The 22,350-nt window shown below is 52.8% G+C and overlaps 4 protein-coding genes across 4 annotated transcripts; 1 reads left to right on the forward strand and 3 right to left on the reverse strand.

The window, feature by feature from the left end:
* Positions 1 to 4,166: 4,166 nt before the first annotated feature.
* On the reverse strand, positions 4,167 to 8,264 carry EsH8_XI_000070 (uncharacterized protein; the record flags this gene model as incomplete). Its single annotated transcript, XM_083273978.1, has 5 exons — positions 4,167 to 4,475; positions 4,987 to 5,132; positions 5,850 to 5,946; positions 6,853 to 7,078; positions 7,147 to 8,264. 5 exons carry the CDS (start codon positions 8,262 to 8,264, stop codon positions 4,167 to 4,169), a joined length of 1,896 nt encoding a protein of 631 aa, XP_083120314.1.
* A 420-nt stretch (positions 8,265 to 8,684) lies between these two features.
* On the forward strand, positions 8,685 to 9,998 carry EsH8_XI_000071 (uncharacterized protein; the record flags this gene model as incomplete). The annotated part of the gene is made up of 3 exons (XM_083273979.1): positions 8,685 to 9,187; positions 9,267 to 9,609; positions 9,669 to 9,998. The coding sequence occupies 3 exons, from the start codon at positions 8,685 to 8,687 to the stop codon at positions 9,996 to 9,998; spliced, it is 1,176 nt and encodes a 391-aa protein (XP_083120315.1).
* A 7,164-nt stretch (positions 9,999 to 17,162) lies between these two features.
* EsH8_XI_000072 (tetratricopeptide repeat protein) lies at positions 17,163 to 18,238 on the reverse strand (the record flags this gene model as incomplete). The annotated part of the gene is made up of 2 exons (XM_083273980.1): positions 17,163 to 17,248; positions 17,989 to 18,238. The coding sequence occupies 2 exons, from the start codon at positions 18,236 to 18,238 to the stop codon at positions 17,163 to 17,165; spliced, it is 336 nt and encodes a 111-aa protein (XP_083120316.1).
* Positions 18,239 to 18,325: 87 nt separating this feature from the next.
* Positions 18,326 to 21,441, reverse strand: EsH8_XI_000073 (uncharacterized protein; the record flags this gene model as incomplete). The annotated part of the gene is made up of 4 exons (XM_083273981.1): positions 18,326 to 18,594; positions 19,706 to 19,805; positions 19,848 to 20,341; positions 20,403 to 21,441. The coding sequence occupies 4 exons, from the start codon at positions 21,439 to 21,441 to the stop codon at positions 18,326 to 18,328; spliced, it is 1,902 nt and encodes a 633-aa protein (XP_083120317.1).
* Between the last annotated feature and the right edge of the window lie 909 nt (positions 21,442 to 22,350).

The raw sequence follows: 22,350 nt of genomic DNA on the forward strand, positions 1-22,350 counted from the left end.
CAGACAGAGTGCGCAGTACCTAGGAGGCCCGCTGAAACCATAAACTTGTCGAGATCGACGAGATTTGGAGCGACATAGGCGAAGGTGATGCGAGATATGCCAGCACTTGTCTTCATTAAGACATGCTAAATAAGCAAAGGTGGACGGATGTGTTGCCTGAGTTGTAAGTGTTACGACTTCGATACGCCCCAAGAGACAAGGGAACAAGCAGCTACGTCAGAAAATGTCACAACAACGACGCCGTTAATTGCGGGCGATGTTGGAAAATAATTAGGATGGTTGCGAGCCCAAGAATGGGTGCCAAATAGTGTATTGGGTGTAGTTGTCGTTGGGAGAATTAAAACGGCAGTCAGCCCCATTCGGGTCCAATCATTGGGCCCCAATTGATCACGTAATCCACACACATGCGGTTGGTACCTACCGGTAGTAGGTTTCTAGGTACCGGTACCGGTAGGTCTGTGTGAGATAAGCGAGTCGATAAGATTTGCCTTAGCGCCAGAATGCCCAAGCAGCCAGGGTACGTACCTATCCCACGAGGTACAGCGGGTGCTTAGGGACCTAACTTCCACCTCTTCCTTCTATTTCTCCTTTTCTCGCCAACTTCTTGAACTTGATCCTTCGTTCACACTTGCACGTCTCTGCAGGTTGTGACTCGGAAATCAATAGTGGCTAAATTCTTTTCCCAGACTATTCAATCATCGCATATTTTTTCTGCTTGCATTTGAAGCTCAGACTGCGGCGGTTGTAGTAGTGGTTGATCTTGGCCGGGGCGGATATTCACTGTGACGGACGATGTGTGGCTGTTAGTAGGGGAGACGGACGAACGTTTGTGATGTAATAAAAATGCTAAAGATGGCAGATGCGGTCCGTGGGTGGACTGGACGTCGAGACGCGCGGCTACCGTGTTGCTTGTCGGTACTGATGCTCACCACCGTATTAACGTAGGGTTGTTGTAGAAGTTTGCTTTGGATGAGTGTGCAACTGACTGTAACTGCCGCCAAATGATTGGCCAAGTGTATCGCCTCGGGTCGGCTTGGATAAGACGCCATGCCCAAAGTGCCCAGAACCCCTGCGGACTTCCTGCTCTGTGTCTTTTGTAATTACACACTCCACCTCCCTCATCTGCAAGGTAAGGAGGTACTTGGGAAATGACTCCGGCGAACCCCCGCAGAGCCATCACGCCTAATGCTGCTGGCGGCCCACTGCCTCCCTCAGCACACTTACACGGGAGAGAGGGCGAAGATGGATGGCGATGGCCCATCTCCCGTCGTCAAACACCGCAGTGAGTGGTTGGCAGAACATCACAAGAGGTGGGGATTCCTTTCTTAGCATATTGAATGGGCGAGGACATCGGAGAGCCAGTGTAGATGTTGTAGCGAAAATCTGCCAGTCGGCCCGCCCAAGCTTTGCCCGCCCCAAATCTTGCCCGCCTGAATCTAACCCGCCCGGAATTTTGCCCGCCCCGAATCTAGCACGCCCAAACTTAGCCCTCCCAAACTTAGCCCTCCCAAACTTAGCCCGCCCAAACTTAGCCCGCCCAATGCCGCCAGTCCTGCGCCCCTCAATCCTCGCATGCATCCAAGCCCCCAGTTCTTTCCTGCTTAACAATGGACATCGACGCACGAAAAGACATCCAGCCCAGGATTAGAAAGGAATTGAAAGCATACGTGCCTGTAAAGATTGCATCTTCGCAATACCTCCGAGGTATGCATCTGTACTCTCCACTGAAGCGATCCCAACATCACGTACCCCTCCTAAACCAAGCCACGCTCGTTTCCCGCCGCTTTCACCAGCGAGGCCAGTTTTCAGAAAGATGAGCGAGTCATTTTGAGGACCTCCAGCTCTAAGCAACTTGGCCGGTCAATTGTAAAGCAACAAATCAGCAAAGCAATGGCGCCCAGCAGCACTGAAGAAAAGCGATGCCAGCGACCTGATGCATCTTTACATAACTTCGCCCACCCGCCATAATTCACCCGCTTGCCGAACCCAAATACCCGTAGCTAGCTAGGTGTGAATCTGTCAGTACCAGCAGGTGGCAGTTATTGTAAGGAAGAAGAGTACGTTGAGTCTGAGCTGCGTCGGGAATCTCTCTAGTGAAGGAGTTAAAGGGAAAAGGAGGCTCTGCTCTGCTTTTCTGGGGAAGGGGAGGAGCTTGGCTAGACTTATCACTACCTACCCAGCTTATCTCAGCATCTGACTTTATCTGCCTAAGGTAGCACGAAACTTGAAGATCCAGCCTCGGTTGCATCACCAGCCGACAGCTGGTTGGATGCATTCTTCAGTGTCAGTTGGGGCAGGCACCTCCTAAACGCACAGTTCCTTCCTACGCACCGCACCACACCTTGAGTTTTCCGCTTTTTTTCAATTCTTTTTTTCAAACCTTCTTTCCTCCGATTACCATTCAACTCGACTTACAAAAACAAGCTCCGTGAGCTTTTCAATTACTAGACAGATGTAGGTCATCTTTTGTTTCCCTTGTGTATCCCAGCTCAAAAAGAAAAATGTAAACGGAATTTCGCTAATTATTGTGCCATCGCTCTTTTCAGATACCTACGCGACAAGTTACCAACCCCGTCCCCATCTGCCACGTCGAAACCAATCGAGCCTGTACGTCATCTCCCCTCCGCAGGAGACCGGTTGAGTGTACATCGACGTGTCTCGGCGCACCCATTTCCGTTTCCTCGCCCTCCCCCGTCGCGGACACAGCCAAGTCAGCCTGCCTGCAACGTCGGCCTATGAACCAGCATCTCCGAGACATTCCTTCCGGACTGCCGAGTCAAACTACAAACGACCGTCCAGCTCTCGAGACCGCTGAGGCGCCTCCACGGAATAGCTTCATCACATCAGGATCCGCGTGCGCCCGCCTCGGCAACTCTCTGGCGATGACCTGCCACCAACCACTAGTACCACGCCTTCAGATTCTCGACCTGGGCGCACATGTCTCCGTCCCGGCCTTGTTCTCCCCCGTCCTCCCACCCGCTTCCTACTCCTCCTTGCTGGCTGCGCGACACCTCTTCAACCTCATGCTCCTCGTCAAAGGTACATGGAATAGTCGCTACACGTATGCGTGGGAGTAACACCAAGGCTGGAGGGGCTGGTGGTGATGCTGGCGGTGCTGACGCTGATAGCTGTGATGCTCCTCCAATTACCACGTCATACAGATGCGCCACAATGTTTCGTGCTAAGCGACTTGCCTGAATAGGATGGCTTTAGGGATGTGATTTGCTGGCTGCTGGCGCCATGACTCGCGCGGGTTTCTTTTTTCTTTTTTCTTTCCCCCCCACCCCAGTTTGACGAGGTTTAATATTCCTGCAGCCAATTGGCACGGCTCAATTTTGAATCTACTAGTTATACATTCCTCGACCTTACCCTTTTCAATGGTTTGCATTCAAGACATGATGAGTACTTCCTTGACACATACTCTGTACACGCAATGGCACTTCGGTCGGCTCTTGGGAAGAGGCCATGGGAAAGGTACGTGCTCAAGCTCACATGCTGGCCGGCTCGGACAGGCTTCTAGAGGGTCCCTTCCGGGATGCCCATGAAGCCGGAGGATCATGTTCGTTAGAAGAGCCTCGCCCCAACATCATCTTGGAACCCTCGACCGCATTTGTATGGAACTGGGATACGACGTGGGCTTTCCAACCAAACCCCCCGCTCGGCTCGTCGCAATGGGTGCTGCCAACTCTGCACCGCCAGTCACGTCCAGCCAGTCACGTCCAGCACCGTCAGGCAGCGCAACGTCTATCCCAAGTTGTAGCAAGGCAGCAGAAAACATGTGCGACTAGTCGATGCCGGAAGAACTGGCAGAAGCGTCTCGGGATTTACCGTCGTCTCCCTCCCACAGTGTCGAGACCCTCACGAACCACGTGCCCGATACGGGTGAGCAAGCCACATCCGCCTTGAATCATCATCAGCAGGTTGGTCACACTCACTTCACTACCTAGAAGCCACCAAAAACTTCATCACAAGCAGCCACAAGCAGCCACTAGTCTCGTCCAAGTCGTTGACGTTGAGTAAACCTTTTCGCGAATTACATAGCCCCATACTCTAGTAACAGTCCACTGTGGACCAAGAATACCTATAAAAACGTGGCATGCCCCAGTCCCTCTCTGTAAACACGAGCTTCACGTACCTTCGGTGATGTGTGGTAATCGACATGGGCCTTATACGAGACCCTGCTCGATCGTCTTGAACTCCTCTTCCACCGCACGAAAGCCCAGCTCTGTCCGCGCACGCTCGTCTTGCTTGGAAGCGAGCCAGGACCTCCGTTGCTCCAAGACTTTCCTCAGCTCTGCATCAGCCGTAGGAGACACCGCCATGACCAAAACCTTCTTCAGGGACGCGATCTCCTCGATATCGTGGGGCACCTTCTTTGCCCAGAGACTGGCCAGCACCTCGCCAACCTCCGCCTTGGCTGTCCGCGTCATGTCATGTTTCTCACGGGCGTTTTCTTCCGTGGACGTAATGAACCTCTGAAGGTCTCCCAAAAACTTTGTGAGACTGCCGGCGAGGCTTTTTGCGTTTTCCAGAGTGATGGAGCCAGGCCTGAAAACGAGAGCGCCCCCTGTCGCCACTGAGGGCGAAGAACACCGTAGCGCCTCTGGTGGGGTTCTGTGCGGCTACTTCCAGAGTTGGCGGCGGCTTGACACCGGCAGAATTTGAGTTTTCAGGAGACGGAGAAAACAGCTCGTTGCTTTGATCTGAGAACGAGCTGAGTCTCAAAAGATGCAGTTTACTGGCACCCTCCGGGGTCGCCGTGTTGTCTGGCGAACGCGGCCATATGTCCTGCAGATTGCGGCTGGCTGGACTAAAATCCTCAGGGTGCCAGGATACAATTTCAAGTCTTGGGTTTAAGAAAGTGTCATTTATCGAAAGTCGCGTCGACCTGGAAACTTCCGGGATAGGCGTGTCGTGTCGTGGATGTCGCCTCCTGTAGTTTAAACTGCCGTCACCATCACAGCGTGGTGAGAGTGTTTCAATCACCTTGCGCTTCTTGCTGGCGCCTGTCTCTGCTCTTGTCGCCACGGGCAGGCGATAATTCCCGACTGTCATGTGACCCTCGGCAACGAACCCGGGGTCGTGGATATTGGAGAGAGCCTTGTCGTCGCTGCTATCGATAATAGGCAAGCCTTCCACGCTAGCATGAGACGGACTGGAGGGCGATGTGGTAAGAACAGACTGCTTATGGAGTGCCGTTTTGTCCTCTTCTTCGAGAATGTATAGATTCGACCTTTTAACGTTGGCAGTCGCGCGTTGCAGGCGATGTCTGTCTCATTCGGGTCGTCTGAATCGACAAAGCCAGAAAGATGGTCTGACACTGTGTTGAGAACCTCCGGACCTGCCAAGAACGGACTCTTTAGGGAGGCTGTGATTTCGTGCCAGGGGTACCCAACGAGGATTTAGCTTTGGTGTTTGGAAATTTCATGTCATGACTGTCTTGGAGGTCGTTGTTGGAGAGGGACAGGTGATGGGGCTGTCTGAAGACGCCGTCTTTGGTGGATCGCTGAGAGTGTACTCCGTTGCCAGATATTCGTGTTTTGTCGGCAGCAGCTGTTGAATCAACCGTCTGATTGACCTCTTCCTCGTGAGGAGAATTTATCGACAGAATTGTGGTTTTGAGGAGGTTGGTGTTCGGCCTGTTCGTCAAAGGACTCATCGCTCAAGGATCTCTCGCGGTGCTCCCTTTGTGGAGGTTCTGTTTGCGTGTTTGTTCTTCTTCGATGGCCGTATGGACCAGGCGCCCTCACAGACTCGGCCCTAGACACAGATGTCGGCGTCCAGGTTAGACTCGTCGGTTCGGGCAGACGAGATACCAGCGGCATGCAACGAGAACGGCATTGACTTACGGGATCCAACGGCCTCTTTGAGGCGGTCTACCGGCTTCTTGGGTTTGGATGCGGTCGCTCCACGCGTGACCGTTTCGAGAGGGGCATGCTGGAAGGACTGGCAAAGAACGATAATGTCGAGATCCGGGCGCCGTAGATGAAGGATTTTGAGGGCGTCTAGGGGATTGTGGCTGGCTGCAACATCGGTTCCAAAGAGGAAAACGAAGACGCTACGCGACACAGACAAGCGGTCCACAGCGACGTGGAAGCGGTACCGCCTTTCCGGGGCCAAGCTTCCTTCGATACGTAGAATGCAAGACGGTCATGTCGTCCGGACAAAGTCTCTATACCTTCTGATGACGGGCGCCAGCAGCGACACGCAACGGGATTCCCGTGGCGCACACTATTCCAAACAGGCCCTTGCCACCCAGCTTGCCGCGCTTATAGGTTAAAAGCAGGACATGAAGAGGCGAGTTTGCAGAGATATTAAGGAACACAGGGACCCTAGGTGAGGGTGTCGAATGCGAGTGGGAAGCCTACTTTTTGGAAGAGTTCCAAGAAAGTCACAAATTCAAACGCCTACCCTATGCTGGATCCCGACAACCTTAGTTTGAGAAGGCCCATCGTTGCAACAAATTCCTCTGACAGGGTGGTCAACACACACGAACGGGCAAGCACAAGACGGCGGGCGAGGCTTTGATGGGGTGCGCAACATGTCAAAGCCCTGGTCATTGGGGAGGCGGCTTGGTCTTTTATTTTGTCCAGATGCCTGGCTGACCAGCGCAGCAGCTGTTGCATGCGTGTAAAGAGTACCAAAACACCCCGGGAAACAATCCTTGTAGGAACGCCGACACAAGAAAAGAGAAATACCCTCGTTCCGCGAGAGTAATGAAAAAAGTGCCTCTTGGCTAACCGATACTCGTAATGTTTACAAAACCAATTCCCCCGGCACGCCATCCAGGCCATCTCAGCAGCTTTCCAGGACCAGTCGACACAACACCCCGGCACCACACTCCAATTAAACCTCAAAAGCTTGTTGCGTGACCGCCACGATGCCAGAAACGTTGCGCATGATCTGTAGGCGATCTGTTGCGTCCCTGAAGTCGAACCAACGTGTGTGTTGGACATTGATGAACTCTTGGAAGGGGGCTTTCTCGTGAATGTGTTTCTTGAGACTGTTGAGGTATTGGTCCGAAATTTCAATCTCGAGAAACCGTACAAAGTAACGTGCGGCAACAATGACAATGATACTGAACAGTCGAGGAGTTAGCGAGATGATAGGCGATGCGCCGTCGACAGCGGTCAGCTGCCGACTTACCTTTCCTTTGGCCCTAACCATAGATCTTTCCCCAGTCGCACGGCCAAAGACTCCCCGACAACCTGCGCCAGCAGCGCGTCGGAGAAGTCAGGCTTGCCGTTGACAATGCGAGTGATGAATCGCTTCGTCTCGAGGATAGCCACGCGGGCGCGCGACACCTTCGACAGGGGCTTGATCCATAGGCCCCCGTCGTCCACGGACGTAAAGACGACCCGAGAAGAGATGACGGAGCGGAGAGGAAGTTTGAGGGCGTCAAAGTCGAGTGGCGCAGTGTCGCCTTCTTCTGGTTTGTACGCGTGTTGGGGCGGCACGTGGAGCAGCAGGTGACGGAGAACGGCAGCAATGAAGTCAAATGTTAGATCCTCAGCGCTGCTGCGGCCGGAGGTGGCTTCGTAATCAGGTGTAAAGGCGGAGTGCGGTGAGGACGTGGCGGGCGCTGTTCCAGGGCTGGTGTCAGCCATCGCGACCATACCGGGGTAGGCCGGGGGCGCCCTGCGGGTCCTCTTCGAGGGCGGTAGGTTCGGCGTGGGAGGGGTGGCCGGGGCGTTATTCTGTTCGCCGTGGCTCGGACTGCTGTTGTCACCGCTGTCGTCACTGTCGTCATGGTTGTGGTCATTAGCAGCGTGGTTGCCGCTAAAGTGCGTAATGGAGTACTCGTCGACATCCGGCGCGACCAGGCTGCCCAATGGTGCTTCAAGACGGTTCAAGGCCGCCCAGATTCGGCCGAGAGATGGATCCTCACCGTTTTTGGAGAGTTCGTATTCGCTCAAGGTGCTCTGGTCGCCGATTCTGTCCCGGCCCCGAAGCCTGTCGCTCAGCGCCGTTCTCGTTGCTGGATATTGACTCCAAAAAGGGCTTACATCGGTCGACATGGTGGAGGTCAGGATGGCGATGCAGCCCATGGCCGTGGCGTTGGCGGAAATGAGAGGCAGTAACATATTGTCCCTCTTGCCTCTCACCAGCACGTGAAGTGCGACGAGGTGGGAGCGGTCCCATTTGCTTGCGCTTGTCTTGTCCAGGATTTCAGACACACTTTTGTCGTCGTCTACAGAATGGGCTTCACGCCGGTAGGCAGTAGGGGTGGAGATTGAGTCAAAATATGACTTGTCGGGGGCCATGGTTGGTGTGTTTCTGCTTTTTCTGCTGCCGGTAGTGGCAGCAGTATCTGGTTTGATAAGGCCATATTTTGAGAGAAGAGGATTGAGAGGACGAGAGGAAGAAGTGGGTAGATGAGAGCGCGAGTGAGTGATCGGAGCATGGGTCTGAGAGTCGGCAGTCGCGATGGTGGGGGCGGGGTGGGTGGACACTTATCTAATCATATTCTTATCTAATCATATCTAATCAGTAAAACGCAGTGACATATTGCTTGTCACGTGCCACGCATCGCGCGTTGCAAAGGAAGGCAGCGCGACAAAGGGCGTTAGCTGCTGCTGCCGGCAGTCAACGGCACCCGTGTTTTTTTGTTGTACCGCGCTGTCGCTGTCGCTGCTGGACAACCGCCGACTTTCCATTCAACCCAGAACATCCCCTCATCCGCCATGCGCTCGTTTTTGCCAATAGTCACGACACCCGATCCAAACCTTTCACGGCTCTCGGTGCATCAGACACTCTTGCAGTACCCTCTTGTTCAGCTGCAGGTGCACCCTTTGCGACTGTCATCTGCCCATCTCCGTCTCCTCGGCTGCGCCTTTGTTGATACCTCCCCTCCTGACCGAAAGCTCCATCACACGCCACCTCAAGCACCGCCAGCACCGCCAGCGACGGAGGCCACGGAAGTGCCTCAAAGCCCCTCTCCAGTGGCCATACCGAGTCCCAGAGAGCCGTCTTCTCCCACTGCTTCAACCGAAAGTGGCGGCGACCATGCGGACAACAACACCAGCGCGGGGACGTGCACCCCGTCGCTGGGCTTCCTGCTGATGGCCAAGCCTCCTGCGCGGGAAAGGTGGGCTAGGAGAATTGCCTTGTGCGAGGTGCTTGCCGGCAAGCAGGCTGCCATGATGAGTCTGTTGGAGGCAAGCCCCCTGGCAGCAAAACAAAGCAGGTGCGCCACCCCCTCCACCTCTCCTCCACCGCGCTTGATCCGTAAAGGCCAGGATGGCTGACATGATCTGCTGCAACAGGACGGCCGTCCCCTTCCGCTACAGAAATTTCAAAGAACAAGTCCTCGGCATTGCCTTCGAAACGCCCTCCGGATACTCCACGGTCCCCGGCCCCTCCATCATCTACCTTGACGCCAGTGCCATTAAGGCGTCCCGCGACGAACATCTTCGAAACCTCTACCTGCAATACTTTAGCCAGGAGAAGAAGCGTCTCTACCAACACCATATTGCCCAACTGGCTTCCGATATTGCTCCTCGTCGAGATCCTTATGTGGCAGTCATGCTCATTGCATTGGCCCAGACCCAGCGCAGGTCCGTCCAGTCTCGAGACCGTTCGCCGCCACCCACCGAACAAGCCTTTTGCGTACGTCTTGCTCGACTCTCTTCCTTGTTTCCCAGTGGGCGATGCTGACCAACGTCTAGGCCCATGCTCTCATCAGCTGCGTTGAGGATAAGTCTTGTCTGGGAGTCTATACAACCGAAATATCAGACGCCTTCCTCGACAAGCTCGCATATCCCCGATTACCTCCTCTACGAGACACCTCGTTTCAGATTTACCATACCGCCATCCCCTACGAGCCATACTCCTCATTCCAGCATCGCCTTACACATGCCATGTCCACGCGTGACAAGAAGCGGGCAATGGGTTATGACGAAGACGAGAACACATTGCACGAGGGAGCAAGATGCCAGACAGGGAAGCCGGAGGGCTGCGAAGGGCCGTACGGCCACAAGCGACTCCGAGCAGGTTGATGCAGTGTACCATGACTTTTGGTGTTGTGCTTTCTCACCAATTGCTTGATGTTGATAATGATTTGTTTTTTGTGTGGCGTTTGGTCATGGTCAGGCAGGATGATAGATACCCATTTTCATAGCAATCAATGCTTTTTTCAAGATAATTCATGGATGGCGGACATGGACTGACTGTCCACTGATGGTCCTCGTCGGCTACCCGACTGCGTTCCGGCGAAGTGAGTATGTTGTCTCCCATCACTGCCCCCTGAGCAACACGGCGGCCCGGGCTGCCTTGGTTTACCTCACACGTCTCCTCTCGTTCGCAACCGGCCGAGACTCCAATCTCTTTTATCCTTGCGCCCATCGCTTCATATTACCGTATTCCCTCCACATCTCAAGCGATCATACTGAACCTGCTGCGCGCTCCCACCCGCATCCATTCCTTCAAGCGTGCCGCAGCAAACACCTCTATCTATCCAGGCTGGATCCTAAACGACTGTCTGGTGAAGCATAGCTGCCACAATAGCAACTTTGAGCGCCAAGATACCGGCCAACGACGCACGTTGTCGTTTGGCTGATGATGCCGAGCCGTCACGGCGCCTCATCCCTGGCTCCGTGATTCCATACTTTGGCTGAAAGAGGCAGTGTGCACAAACCAGAGCCAGCCAATTTCTGTCGCAAAAGTTTCTCAGAGACAGACGCATTCCGCAAGCTTGGCCTTCGAATCGCAGCCAAGGCATTTGCTTAGAGGTTTCCACGCTATATGCTCCTCCGCCTTGTCCTCTCGGAGGCGAAATCAAGTAGTGGCTACCGGGTGGGCGATAACTTAATGAGAAGCCGAAAGTAGAACTTCAAACTTCAATGCTTGAAGTTGATGCTATGTCGAAGAAAGAACGCTAGCGTTAGGGTTAGTATCTCAAGCTGTCATTATTGTCTTCAGTGCTGAATAACCTGATTCCGAGTCCCTTGACCCGAGAACTAGGTTTTCTAGACAAGCACCCGCAGCCCTCGGTGCTCTCATCAAGGCCATGTCCAATCATGTCGCCAACTACACCTCACTGCACCTCACTGCACCCAAGAACTTCCTCTTTTCCTGCCCCTCTATTGCGTGGGTATGTGGTGGCTTGACTTAGATACCTGTGCTGTTTGGGCGATCCGGTCTGACCGGGCGGCTTGGGCAGGGTGGGTCCCAGTCTCGGTCCGGTCCTGACGACTTGGTTCAGACTGGACGGGCGACAAATGGGCGAACTTCATCTTACTCACCCGTCCAGAACGATATCTTGCGACGTGATGCGTTACCAATTTGAACGTTGAGGGAATTGGTCCATGCGACCAAACTTGATAGTTTTTCACTTTTATAGAAAACGAGTAGGCATGTGGGCGCCATTCGATTTTCTTCTGAATGGGATATGTGCGGCCACCTCTTATTCGCCGTGAAATTTACTTGGAAACATGCCAGTACCTTTCAACTTCTCACCGGCTTCTATGTTGCCCTGCGTCTGGAAGCAGATGCTGTCGTTCCCACGCCCCGACAGCGAGATACACCAGTCTAAAGAAAATCGGGCGGATAGATAGTATCGAGAGGAGGCTGAGTCATATTGCTAATGGATTGCGCTGGAACGAAGCACATTTGTGGCGGGGAATGTCGACACCCGCCACCACGAACCCAATATTCAACCGCCCGAACCGCCACAACTCCGCTTGCGGGCCTACGCATGCTGACACAGCGCTGGGAGCCCCACGAGCCACTGTTTTTCAATGTTAGTGGCTAGTTATCATTAGACATTAGGCATCTCCAGACTGCTGCGTCACGTCAAGGTCCGCAAAGACGCGGCAAAATTATATGTGGGGCAGGTCTATTGCTTGCCGTTGTATTGAGTACGGAGGTTAGGGTTAGGGTTGGTTTTTGAGCGAGCAAGTTCCAATCACAATCATCCCCGATCCACCGAAATACTTGTTATGGGGTGATGCATTCTTATTCTTACCAAGCTCAACGAGAGATGACACCCGCAGGTTCAGCAGCTGAAAACCCATCGTGCCTATACTCTAGCTTGCCCTACAAGTCATAATCTCCCTACCGTTCCTCCCCTGATCTCTTGACTGCTGATACGGTCAGGAGCTTGGTGAGACTGGAGCTTAATGGGCTTTGAAAGGTGGTTTAGAGCAACCACAAAAGAAGACGCCAGCAATTTAGCCCGTACGTCAGGCTACTTCTCCAGAAACCTCAGATACCCGTTGTTTCATTTCTATGTCCAGAGTACTGGAATATCAACGTTCACCGGCCATCAATGCAGGCAGCCACTTACTAACGGGTAATCTCTACATGTCCCGGACACGGATGGGGAATCCTGATCCTAACATGGCAATGAATCTATCAAGAGCCATCACAAGCGCAGTGATCCCTTCCTTCTTAGTACAACGTAGCCAGCGTGAAAGATCGTGCAATAATCTCAAATCCAAGTCCAAAGTTATTAAACTGACTACTATTAATACGACTAGCGCAAATTTCAAACCCACGTTCATCCAGTCAGCCCCTCTCAGCGGCCACTTCAAAGTTGGGCATTCTAAGACCAACCAAAATCACCCTCAAGGTGGATGGCTTAATCAACAACATAGCCAAACTGGCATTTCAACATACGAACAGCTGGGTTTGCATTGTCGATATTTAACAAAGCAGGAGTCTCTGACTCACGGTAAAGAATCGCGCGGACGAAGACACCGCACAGGTCAGGATGCAGGCCTTCATGCCACAGACTGGACAGCGGGAGTTGCGGCTGGTGCCGGAGCCAGAGTCTGGTTGCCACCACTGACTGCTTCAAAACGTCTCTGCTAATGCTTTGTGTCCGCTGGTATCGCCATTTACAGGGTAGCCAGTCGTTGTCACCCCATGTACTGGTTGGGAAGTTCTCGAGGTGGTCGCTGGTAGGGTTTTCGGTATTGATGTCGTACGATGCTTCTATTGGAGCGTGGATAGCGACTTGAGGCTGGTCTTGAACCAAGACTGTGTCCAACCAAGATGACATGGAGCTTGAAGATGGAGATAGCTTATAGAAAATATCCCTACAGCAGCGGAGAGGACGTCTTAGATTTAATAGTACTTGCATGTGTAGTTTTGGTATTATGAGAGGTAGGAAAAAAGTATTAGTGTTTAGTTCCAAGAATTTAGGATTATCGCTTTAGAAGTTGGTGTTCTTATATCTACTTACTAGCCCCCTTACTATTAACGTCTGTCAGGTCATCAACTAGTCGACTACAGTGCAGGTTTAGAGCCTCCGATCCAATGTCTCACGTGTATCTCTGAAAGAGAAAAGAGAGACTGACGTAGCTAAAGACGTGGACCTGTCTTTCTCTCCCTTGCCAACCTCGCCGGCTTTTGAGGCCTAGAGTGGAGGTAGGCTTTGATGATGAAACCATTTCATCGCTTCCTTGCATCCTCAAGTTCCAAAGGTGAGATTTTCTACCCGTACTTCTTTTATAACTGGGGAGACATTCCACGATGTCCTCTAAATTTTATGTAAGCAGAGTAGAACTAAAAGGCGAAAAGGAGACACGCAGAGGCAGGTCAACGCGTATTTTTCCTTCTTCCTCAACTGAAATAGGCAAACATTGCGAGACGGATTATTAATCACTATCGTCAATTATGCTACGTCCTTCTACCAGTGGTAGGAAGTTGTCTGACTATTAATCTCGGCGCGCTCACCCAGATGTTGAGAGGAATCAAGCGGGGTAACACAGCATAACACAAGTCCGCAGATGATGTCTCGCCTTGTTCCGTCGCCAAGTCTAGAGCGTGAGGACTTCCCGGGAATGCCTGAAAACAGGTGCGAAAACAAATTTCAAACCCCTTGTCTCGTTTGAGACCATTCGCCCGGAGGGTGCCGCATTTCATGTTAATCAAGTGCTAGCGATATCGTTGTCCCTTACAGAAAGCTACTCCCTTGGACTTAGACCTGTGTAACTCCGGCAAAGAATTCGCCTCCTTGCCATATTCAACGATTCGCGCTCATTAGTCTTCGTTTGAATGCTAAGAAGTTCAGGTGTACTTCAGCTTGCACATGCCCGCCAGTGACTACCGTAACATACCAGGCAAATAAAATTAGAGTCAAGGAGAGCCGTTAACGTCGTTGGAGTTTTCAATCCGGAGCAAAAAGAAGTTCCCATCATGTTTTTGGGGGGCTGCTCTTGCTGCCACTTTCATTTGTCATCCCTAGTCAAGTTTGATATCTGCTTCGTTCTGGGAACAGACTAACGCTCACATTTGGCTAGTGCACCTTCTTCACCCAATATGCCATAGTGAAAAAGTTAGGCCTAGGCTAGAGTAAAGAATTCAATTTCAGTGGAGTGAAAGAGCAGCATGTTTTGCCTCGGCGACGTAGCTTTATACCTTTATTTCAACTACCGTCCACGGAACTAGCAATAATAGGGGCGTTAAAGAATTTATACCACAGGATTTCACAGCGTAGAATGGAGATTCTAGAGGAAAAAGGAGCTTGTGTTCTCCTAACTTTAATGTGGAGGAAGAGCTCGCATGGTCTGGCTTTTGGCAGCTAGTAATGTGCTACTGCCAGGGACGAGCCCAACGCCTAGAGCTCCGAGCTCACAAAGAGCTCACTGAATGAAGCTCTCGCAACAATATAGTAACTAACCAACGATGACAGAAGTTGTGAGGAAGACATGCCTGTTTTTCGTATGCATAAGGAAGCAGAAGATACCATCTAGACGCTTCACCTTGGCTATTCCGACCCCCTGTTACCCAGCGGCGGAGAAGTGGAGGACAGAGTAAAAGGAAGCAAGACCGTGCATTGTAACACTCGAGGGAGATGACACCGACAGCTGGCTTTGTTACCCCAGACTCAACCTCCACTACGGTCGTTCCACGACTCCTCGGAAGCCCCAAAGAGTCTCGATATTGGTGAAAAGAACTAGCCAAGTGGATTCTGACACTTGCCGGCGGCATACCAATACTTCTTAGATAGTTTCGTCCTTGTGTGGTGGGCTTGGAATGCGGGACCGGGTTGCATGGAAACAACGAGGTAGTTACTCGTGAGTTCGCGTGTCTCCCCATCATCTGCCGGAACGAGCGCGCCAAGTCGACCCGGTACCTCGTCGAGATCGATCATGTGGCGCCAACCACTGATGTTGAATTTCGTGCCCATGAGTCGGAAACTGTACCTCTGCATCGCCCTCCTCATCCCGTCCGACGTCCACTTGGCCCCTACGCTCCTTGTGCCTTCTTTCGCTGCAGCCTGTTTGCCTCCTCGCTGGTTGCCGAACCTACCTATACCATCGTATTCTTCGTGGCTGTCGCCGCTGTCGCCGTGGTCTGTCTCGTCGTCGGTGTCTTCGCATGCCCTGGACGGCCCCAGTACGCTCGCGTCCTCCTTTGACGTGCTTACGATGTCGTCCGCCCATAAGTATGGGCTGAAATGGTGGGATGCTCGCTTGTATACGTCAAGCGCGCTGTTCCGGAATCGCACACTCTCACCCCTAACCTCTGCGATTCATGGCCACGCCAGTGCGGTGCCCGGCTGGCTGATGCGATCCACGAGCCACCGGACCGGTCGCCGTTGACCGCCCCACCAGCCGACCCGGTCCTCGCTAGCACGTCCCACTCGATGCTGGGGAAAGTCCTCAGTGGGCTTCAGTGGACTCTGCTCTTCCAGCCTTAAGGGGGGTGGGCTGGCAGTGCTGTAATCAAGATGTGGGCCGTACTTTTCAGGGCCAAACCATGACATGCACCTTCAATACAGTGGATCCTAAGGTTAAGGTCATGGTTTTGACCCTAAAAAGTATGACCTTGACCTTCATCACAGGGACCTGCCCCGCTGAGTGATGGCGGACCATGGCCGTGGCCATCTTCAACCCCGTCATCGCACCTCGCCTTGCCCATCACTTTTTGCATCGCACATGACACAAAGTTCGCGTAGTCGAGTCGCAATTCCCCGCGCTCCGCGGTGGTGCCTAAAACGGTGCCATACTCACAAGGGAAGCATGTCGATCTCTGCGGAAGTGATCGAACAGCACAGCTCAAATTCACATGAGATGAACGATCTGAGCAGCCCACGCGTCATGTGCTTTTTCCAGCTGGACGAGGACATGAGGAACTTCTGGGCCAGACTGAACGCAACGACGTTGACAGACAACCACCGGCCCTAGTCAAGGCCATGTTCCTCGTTCATATTTCCTTCGCCCTGTCAACAGGTCCTCTATCTCGCTTCATTTTTGTGCAACTATTTTGACAGCCCTGTTTTGTAGCGAGGGGAAGCGAGGGGCATCTTGTTTAAGTGTTTGTATGTGGCTTAAATCTCGCAACGGACGATGCTCTCCCCGCCTTCTGGGCAAGATTCGGTGCTCCCTGTTGCTGCTTGTTACGCCCCATGCTCTATCCTACTGGTAGCCTGTTTGCAGAATTGCTAAACCTTCCTTATAAAGGTCAAAATGTCGGTTCGCTTTTGTCAGCCTCGCCCGCCATGCCGACTGACTGACAGCTTCTTCTTAATCCGCCTGCTGCCTAGTAACTTCCAGCTGCAAACGGTATAAACGAGCGGCTCATCTTATTCGCCCGAGCATCGATTGACGACCGGCTAGGACTATGGCTTCTGCTGTTCGACAGTCCTGCTAGCCAACTACAACACCTCATTTTCCCTAAAAAAGATCTACAGACCTAATATTGCTCCATCTTTTATGAGCTTCGTATGCGCGCGTATCTCCGCCTACACCCACCAACCAACGAACAACCCTTTTTAGTTACCCACCTTGAGTTGAAAGTCCCGCCAACCGATTCGCATAGAGGGAAGAAAGAGGTCTAGCCTTACATCTAGGTTTTAGGGTGTCAACATTAGGGTTGCTGCATAGCGCGGTTGTCAATGCGAACAGATTTGTCAGCAGAGACGGACGCTGCGCTGTCTTGAAGATGGCAAGGCGTGCAATTCTCTCTTTGAGACCTTGGGGTGAACCTGGCATGTAAGACGTGCCATGATGATCCGCGAGGATGGGGGTTGGGAGAAGGCAGAGGGGTTTACCGGGGCGTACTCGGCCATCGTCACAGTGGCGCGGATGATGGTCATACAGCAATTGTTTCTCAAGAGGGAGGAGCAGTTGGCCGAGCTGTACAAGCAGGGTGAAGTGGACAGGGAGACGGCATATTCGACATAATCCGGCCCAATATGTGGAGGTTCATTCCTAGATGAGGACGCTGCTGATGGTGAACGAGGACGAGAACGATGCCGGCCATGGCGCGGCAGGGGGGGGGTCAGAGTTCGCGGCATCTATAGGGTCAAATACCGTCTCTGTCCCCTTGTCGCTACGCCGCCATTTGCCCTCTCACCATCACACTCACCAACCATCGCACTCGCCATTACATTCACTATCACACTCACCATCACGCTCACGCTCACCTTCAAACTCACACCCACACTTACACTCATCCTCGCCCTCACTACAACTCTTACCAACACCCACGCCTACCACCCTCTCCTCCCACTACCGCTGCTTCACATCCACAATCGCCTTTGAGCCGCGCTTAGCAACCAACCCGGCATAGGTAGATCCACTCCCGGCTCCGGCCGCCGCCTCCTTTAGTACATGCAACTGCCTAAGCAGGCTGGCTCCACTTGCAGTTCTCTTTTGGCTGCTAATGTAAGAAAAATCCACTTGTGCAGAAGATCCGCTGTAATGCACATAATGCAGGGGGTTATGATTCATAGATACTGGTCTGGAAAGGGTGGGACCTAGCTAAGCACTGATATATTACGGCTCTACTGTACTGTAGCAACTATGAGGAATAGTCTGAAGCGGGTCTACGTCCCCTTCAAGTGTCCCGTCAATCTCTTCCATCTAGCTTTCAGTCCTCGTCCTGGCTTCTCTACGCTAGGCGAAATATCCACCTCTTGTGTACAAGGCTGTAATAAGCTGATTTTGTCAGATATACATGGGTACCGCTTGTTTTGGGGCCCTAATACGGATAAAAAGCCGTTCTGTGCCCGTTGGTAGAACGAGATAGCTTTACTATTCTCGCCAAGCTTCTTAAATAACGAGCCGAGGTTCTCAAGCGTGTTCAAGGCGGGAATGTATGTCTTTATGGCGTCTGGTCCCAGTGCCTTCTCCTTGCCTTGAAGAGCCTGCTGGTACATCGCTTCGGCCTCCTTGAGTCGGCCCTGGTCCTTGTAGATGTTGCCTAGATTGTTGACCGTGTCGAGTGTTGACGTGTGGTCTGGTCCCCATGCCTTCTCGTAGCCTTGAAGAGCCCGCTCGTACATCGCCTCGGCCTCCTTGAGTCGGCCTTGGTCCGAGTAGAGGAGGCCTAGATTGTTGACCGTGTTGAGTGTTGACGTGTGGTCTGGTCCCTATGCCTTCTCCTTGCCTTGAAGAGCCCGCTGGTACATCGCCTCGGCCTCCTTGAGTCGGCCCTGGTCTGCGTAGAGGTTGCCTAGATTGTTGACCGTGTCGAGTGTTGACGTGTGGTCTGGTCCTAGTGCCTTCTCGTAGCCTTGAAGAGCCTGCTTGCACATCGCCTCGGCTTCCTTAAGTCGGCCCTGTTTGTAGTAGAGAATACCTAGATTATCGACCGTGTCGAGTGTTGACGTGTGGTCTGGTCCCCATGCCTTCTCGTAGCCTTAAAGAGCCCGCTTGTATATCGCCTCGGCCTCCTTAAGTCGGCCTTGGTCCAAGTAGAGGAGGCCTAGATTGTTGACCGTGTTGAGTGTTGACGTGTGGTCTGGTCCCCATGCCTTCTCGTAGCCTTAAAGAGCCCGCTCGTACATCGCCTCGGCCTCCTTAAGTCGGCCCTAGTCCTTGTAGATGTTGCCTAGATTGTTGACCGTGTCGAGTGTTGACGTGTGGTCTGGTCCCTATGCCTTCTCGTAGCCTTGAAGAGCCTGCTTGCACATCGCCTCGGCCTCCTTAAGTCGGCTATGGTATACGTAGAGGAGGCCTAGCTTGTGAAACATCCATGCATCTTCTTCCTCTGCTGCATCTGTCGCTGTCCTTGTGATGCATCGGTCTGCATGTTGTAAAAGTCGTCTTTACACCGTCCAATACTCTTGCTCCTCATTGCTTGGGACATGCGATGCTACGCATCTCATCGCTATTAAAGACATCTCCTCATCGACTCCTGTGTTCAGTACGTGTATCATCCACGCATGAACACATCCATACACACTATATCCTAGTGACTCTCCCCCAGTCTTATTTATAGTAAGGTCCGCCTCTACTAGTCCATGTTCGCAAAGAAGTCTTATTGTTGCGTTGAAGCTGAGCGTGTCTTCCGTTATGTCTTGTAGCCAAACCGGCCCCTTAGACCCCCCCTCCTGCAGCAGTTCGTACCATAGGTCCTCGTTGTCGAGATATGCCCAAAGTCGAAGGAGCATAGCTGCACCTCTGCTTTGCTGCTGAACATGGTTAAATGAGACTTCCCACGTCGAGTATAACGCCTGGTCGTATTCTAGTAGCTGCGGACTCTCTCTCTGTAATCGCAGCCATGATTCGTCGTACAGCCGGAGATACTCGGCGCAAGTCGTCGATACTTGGTTGAGGTACGCTCCGGCCGTTGAGAGGGCAAGCGGAAGGCCGTCAAGTCGCTGCGCAAGCGTATAAGCATCGGGATCTATTTTAATGAATCAGCCCCACCCACACTGCTCGTTCGAACCACTTACTCTGGCTTAGATGAGCACGATTGGATGTTGACTCCAGTATAGCTAAGCTGTCTTTAACGTCGCCTAGCTTACTCAGCCGGATCAACTGCCCTAGTTTCACTGTTGAGGATCGGGTTGTAATGACGATGGCGCCGTGGTCGGTTTCGGGGAAGTATCGACGGATGTCGTACGCCTTTAAGTCTGCTGCCTCAGTTTAACTTGTCTTGCTAGAGACAGCCCCACTCTCCTCCGCAATACGTAGGGCACTTTGATCCGCACCACCGTGGCCATCAAATTTGACATCATCGTAGTTATCGTAGACAAGAAGCCAGCGGTCGTTTCTCGCTTCATCTAGCCATCGCTTCACGGCTTCCATCGTCTCGTCGAGGTCCTGATTAACCATGGCATTCTGTACATACGCCACAGTCGGGTGCTCCCGTAAGATTCGCCGGGCCGCTAGTTGGAAGCTTTGCCTGAGTGATGTCTCATCTCTTGCGTTGAGCCAAAGCATGGCCGAGTAGTCGCCGCGATGCCGCTTCATGTACTCTATCGATAACTGAGTCTTTCCCATGCCGCCTAGACCCTGCAGCACGGCGGTGCGGCGCTCGCCCGTCCATTTCAGCGCCTCATGCAGACGTCTGAGTTCGTCGCCTCTACCAACAAAGCGACTCGTCCCTACAACGCCTGATAGAACAGGGGCAAGCGTAAACATAGTAGGAGTGGGGTCGGCTGAATTGACATCAGCCATCGTTTGTTAGCAGCAGTTGAGGGCTTAGGTTTAGTCACATACAGCTTGTCCTGGGAGTCCTGCAAACATAGCGCTCCATAAGCGCCTTTGTCGCTGAGGCCGCCATTGCAGCGGCGAAGTCCTGCCACAACTTGTTTTTATGACTGTCGGCGTAGTCACACACCCCTTTAACAATAATGCATGGGATCTCTTCCCACACACCCGCCCCCTCCATCTCAAAGGCGATAATGTCATGTTCTTGAGCAACCCTATCCCGATGTTCGCCTGATTTCATCACTGTATCACCCGACCCAATGCGCCCAACATGTGTTTGCAACTCAAACCTCTTATACTCCAGTCGTTTCCTCAACACTTGATGTGTGACATCGCATTTAAGCTCCTCGCACGACGCTTTGATGGCTCCGTCACACATAGTGGATTCACTACAGCTACAGCCTGGCTGATCTCGGTGTCTGTGAAGATAGGTCGGCTCGAAAAGCGAGTCCTCTTCGACTGCAGGGCGATCGTAGCAGCTTCGGTTATATGCATCGATGGTCATCTGTTGGATTTGCTCAAGGACCTTGGTGATCCGGCGCTGTAATTCGTCCCGGCCATGTTGCGTCTCGTAGGTGGCGAGAAAAGAACGGACATCTTTGTTGAGTCGGCCCAGGCTGTCTTCAACACCGTCTTTCCTGCGAAACTTGCCAGGGTATTGTCGGCCCAGGTCATACTGCACAATGCTTTTGCCGATCACCACATCCCCAAGCAGCACCTCATGATCGGTCCCCGGGCTAGGCACTCCCCCACAGATCCCAGTTAAGAAGGCTATCTCCACCCCAACATAGATGGACCGGAGCCGAACTACCTCGTTGGCTGCGCTGACCTTTCCCATGTTGGGGAGAAGGACCAAAACAACATTATGAACTCCAATCCGCCCCAGCGTGTGATTGTTGTGTTGCCTGGGCGCAGGCCCGCGCCCATCTCCATCATCGTTCCATATCTCGTCGAAAGCCAGGATGACGGCATCGTATTCGCGGGCCAGTGCGCATATTACGGCAATACGGAAGTCCTCGAAACGGCGTGGTTGAGGGTAGCTGGTCATCGCAAGTTGTTGAATGCAAGTGAATGTCGCGCCTCGTCGGGGTCGGGGTGCACCATATCATGTCGTCGTCAAATCTTGTTTTGTGTTGCGACAACGTGTTCATGCTCTGCTGTCGAGAGCTGGAAGTTGTAAGGCCGGAGATCGTCGTTCTCCTTGCTGGCGGAGAGGAGGAGTCGGCATCCTAATCGACAGCCTTGTGCGGCGCAGCACCACGGCGTGTCGCTGACAAATCAACCCCATAACTTGTGACTGCCAAGTGTGCAGAAGACTTCATCGCGTGTAATGAGCTTAAGCAACAACAATACTCAGAAAGCGGCATTGGTTTGCATCCTTTCCTCGGTGGTTCTATAGACTTGAATTGCAGCAGTGATAAGAAAAAAATCCCCTAATTGTTGCGCTTGTGATGCGCGGCTGCTGCTAGTTGAGGCCATGAGAGTGCATCCTCTAATTGCGGATTTGGATTGCGGATTGCGGGTTACGGATTGCGGCGGGGCGGGACGAGGACATGAGTGTTTGGATACTTTTAAGAAAAAAAAACCCCCAGATTCAGGTTCCTCAGCGTCCCAAAGTCACAGCGGGTCGAGGAGGAGAGAGTTCGTACTTTTGGCCCACCGTGACTTCGCTGTATTGAAGATTAAGGTCATACATATTAGGGCCAAAACCATGACATTCATCCTTATTGCAGTGGGCCTCCCTCACCTGCATGGTTTACAGTGGGTTGCAGTGGTTCGCCCACACTCTCAGGCTAGAGGTGCGGGCATGACCCACTACAACTGCTGTGATGAAGATCAAGGTCATACATTTTAGGGCCGAAACCATGACCTGCGATACGGTCGGTGTCTTGGGTGTGCTTCCCCATCAGCGGACCTGTTTTGCGGGAGCAACACTTGACTACCTTGGACCATCCAC

The sequence above is a fragment of the Colletotrichum jinshuiense genome, chromosome 11 (genome assembly GCF_051148585.1).
Source record: "Colletotrichum jinshuiense chromosome 11, complete sequence".
Lineage (NCBI taxonomy): Eukaryota > Fungi > Ascomycota > Sordariomycetes > Glomerellales > Glomerellaceae > Colletotrichum > Colletotrichum jinshuiense.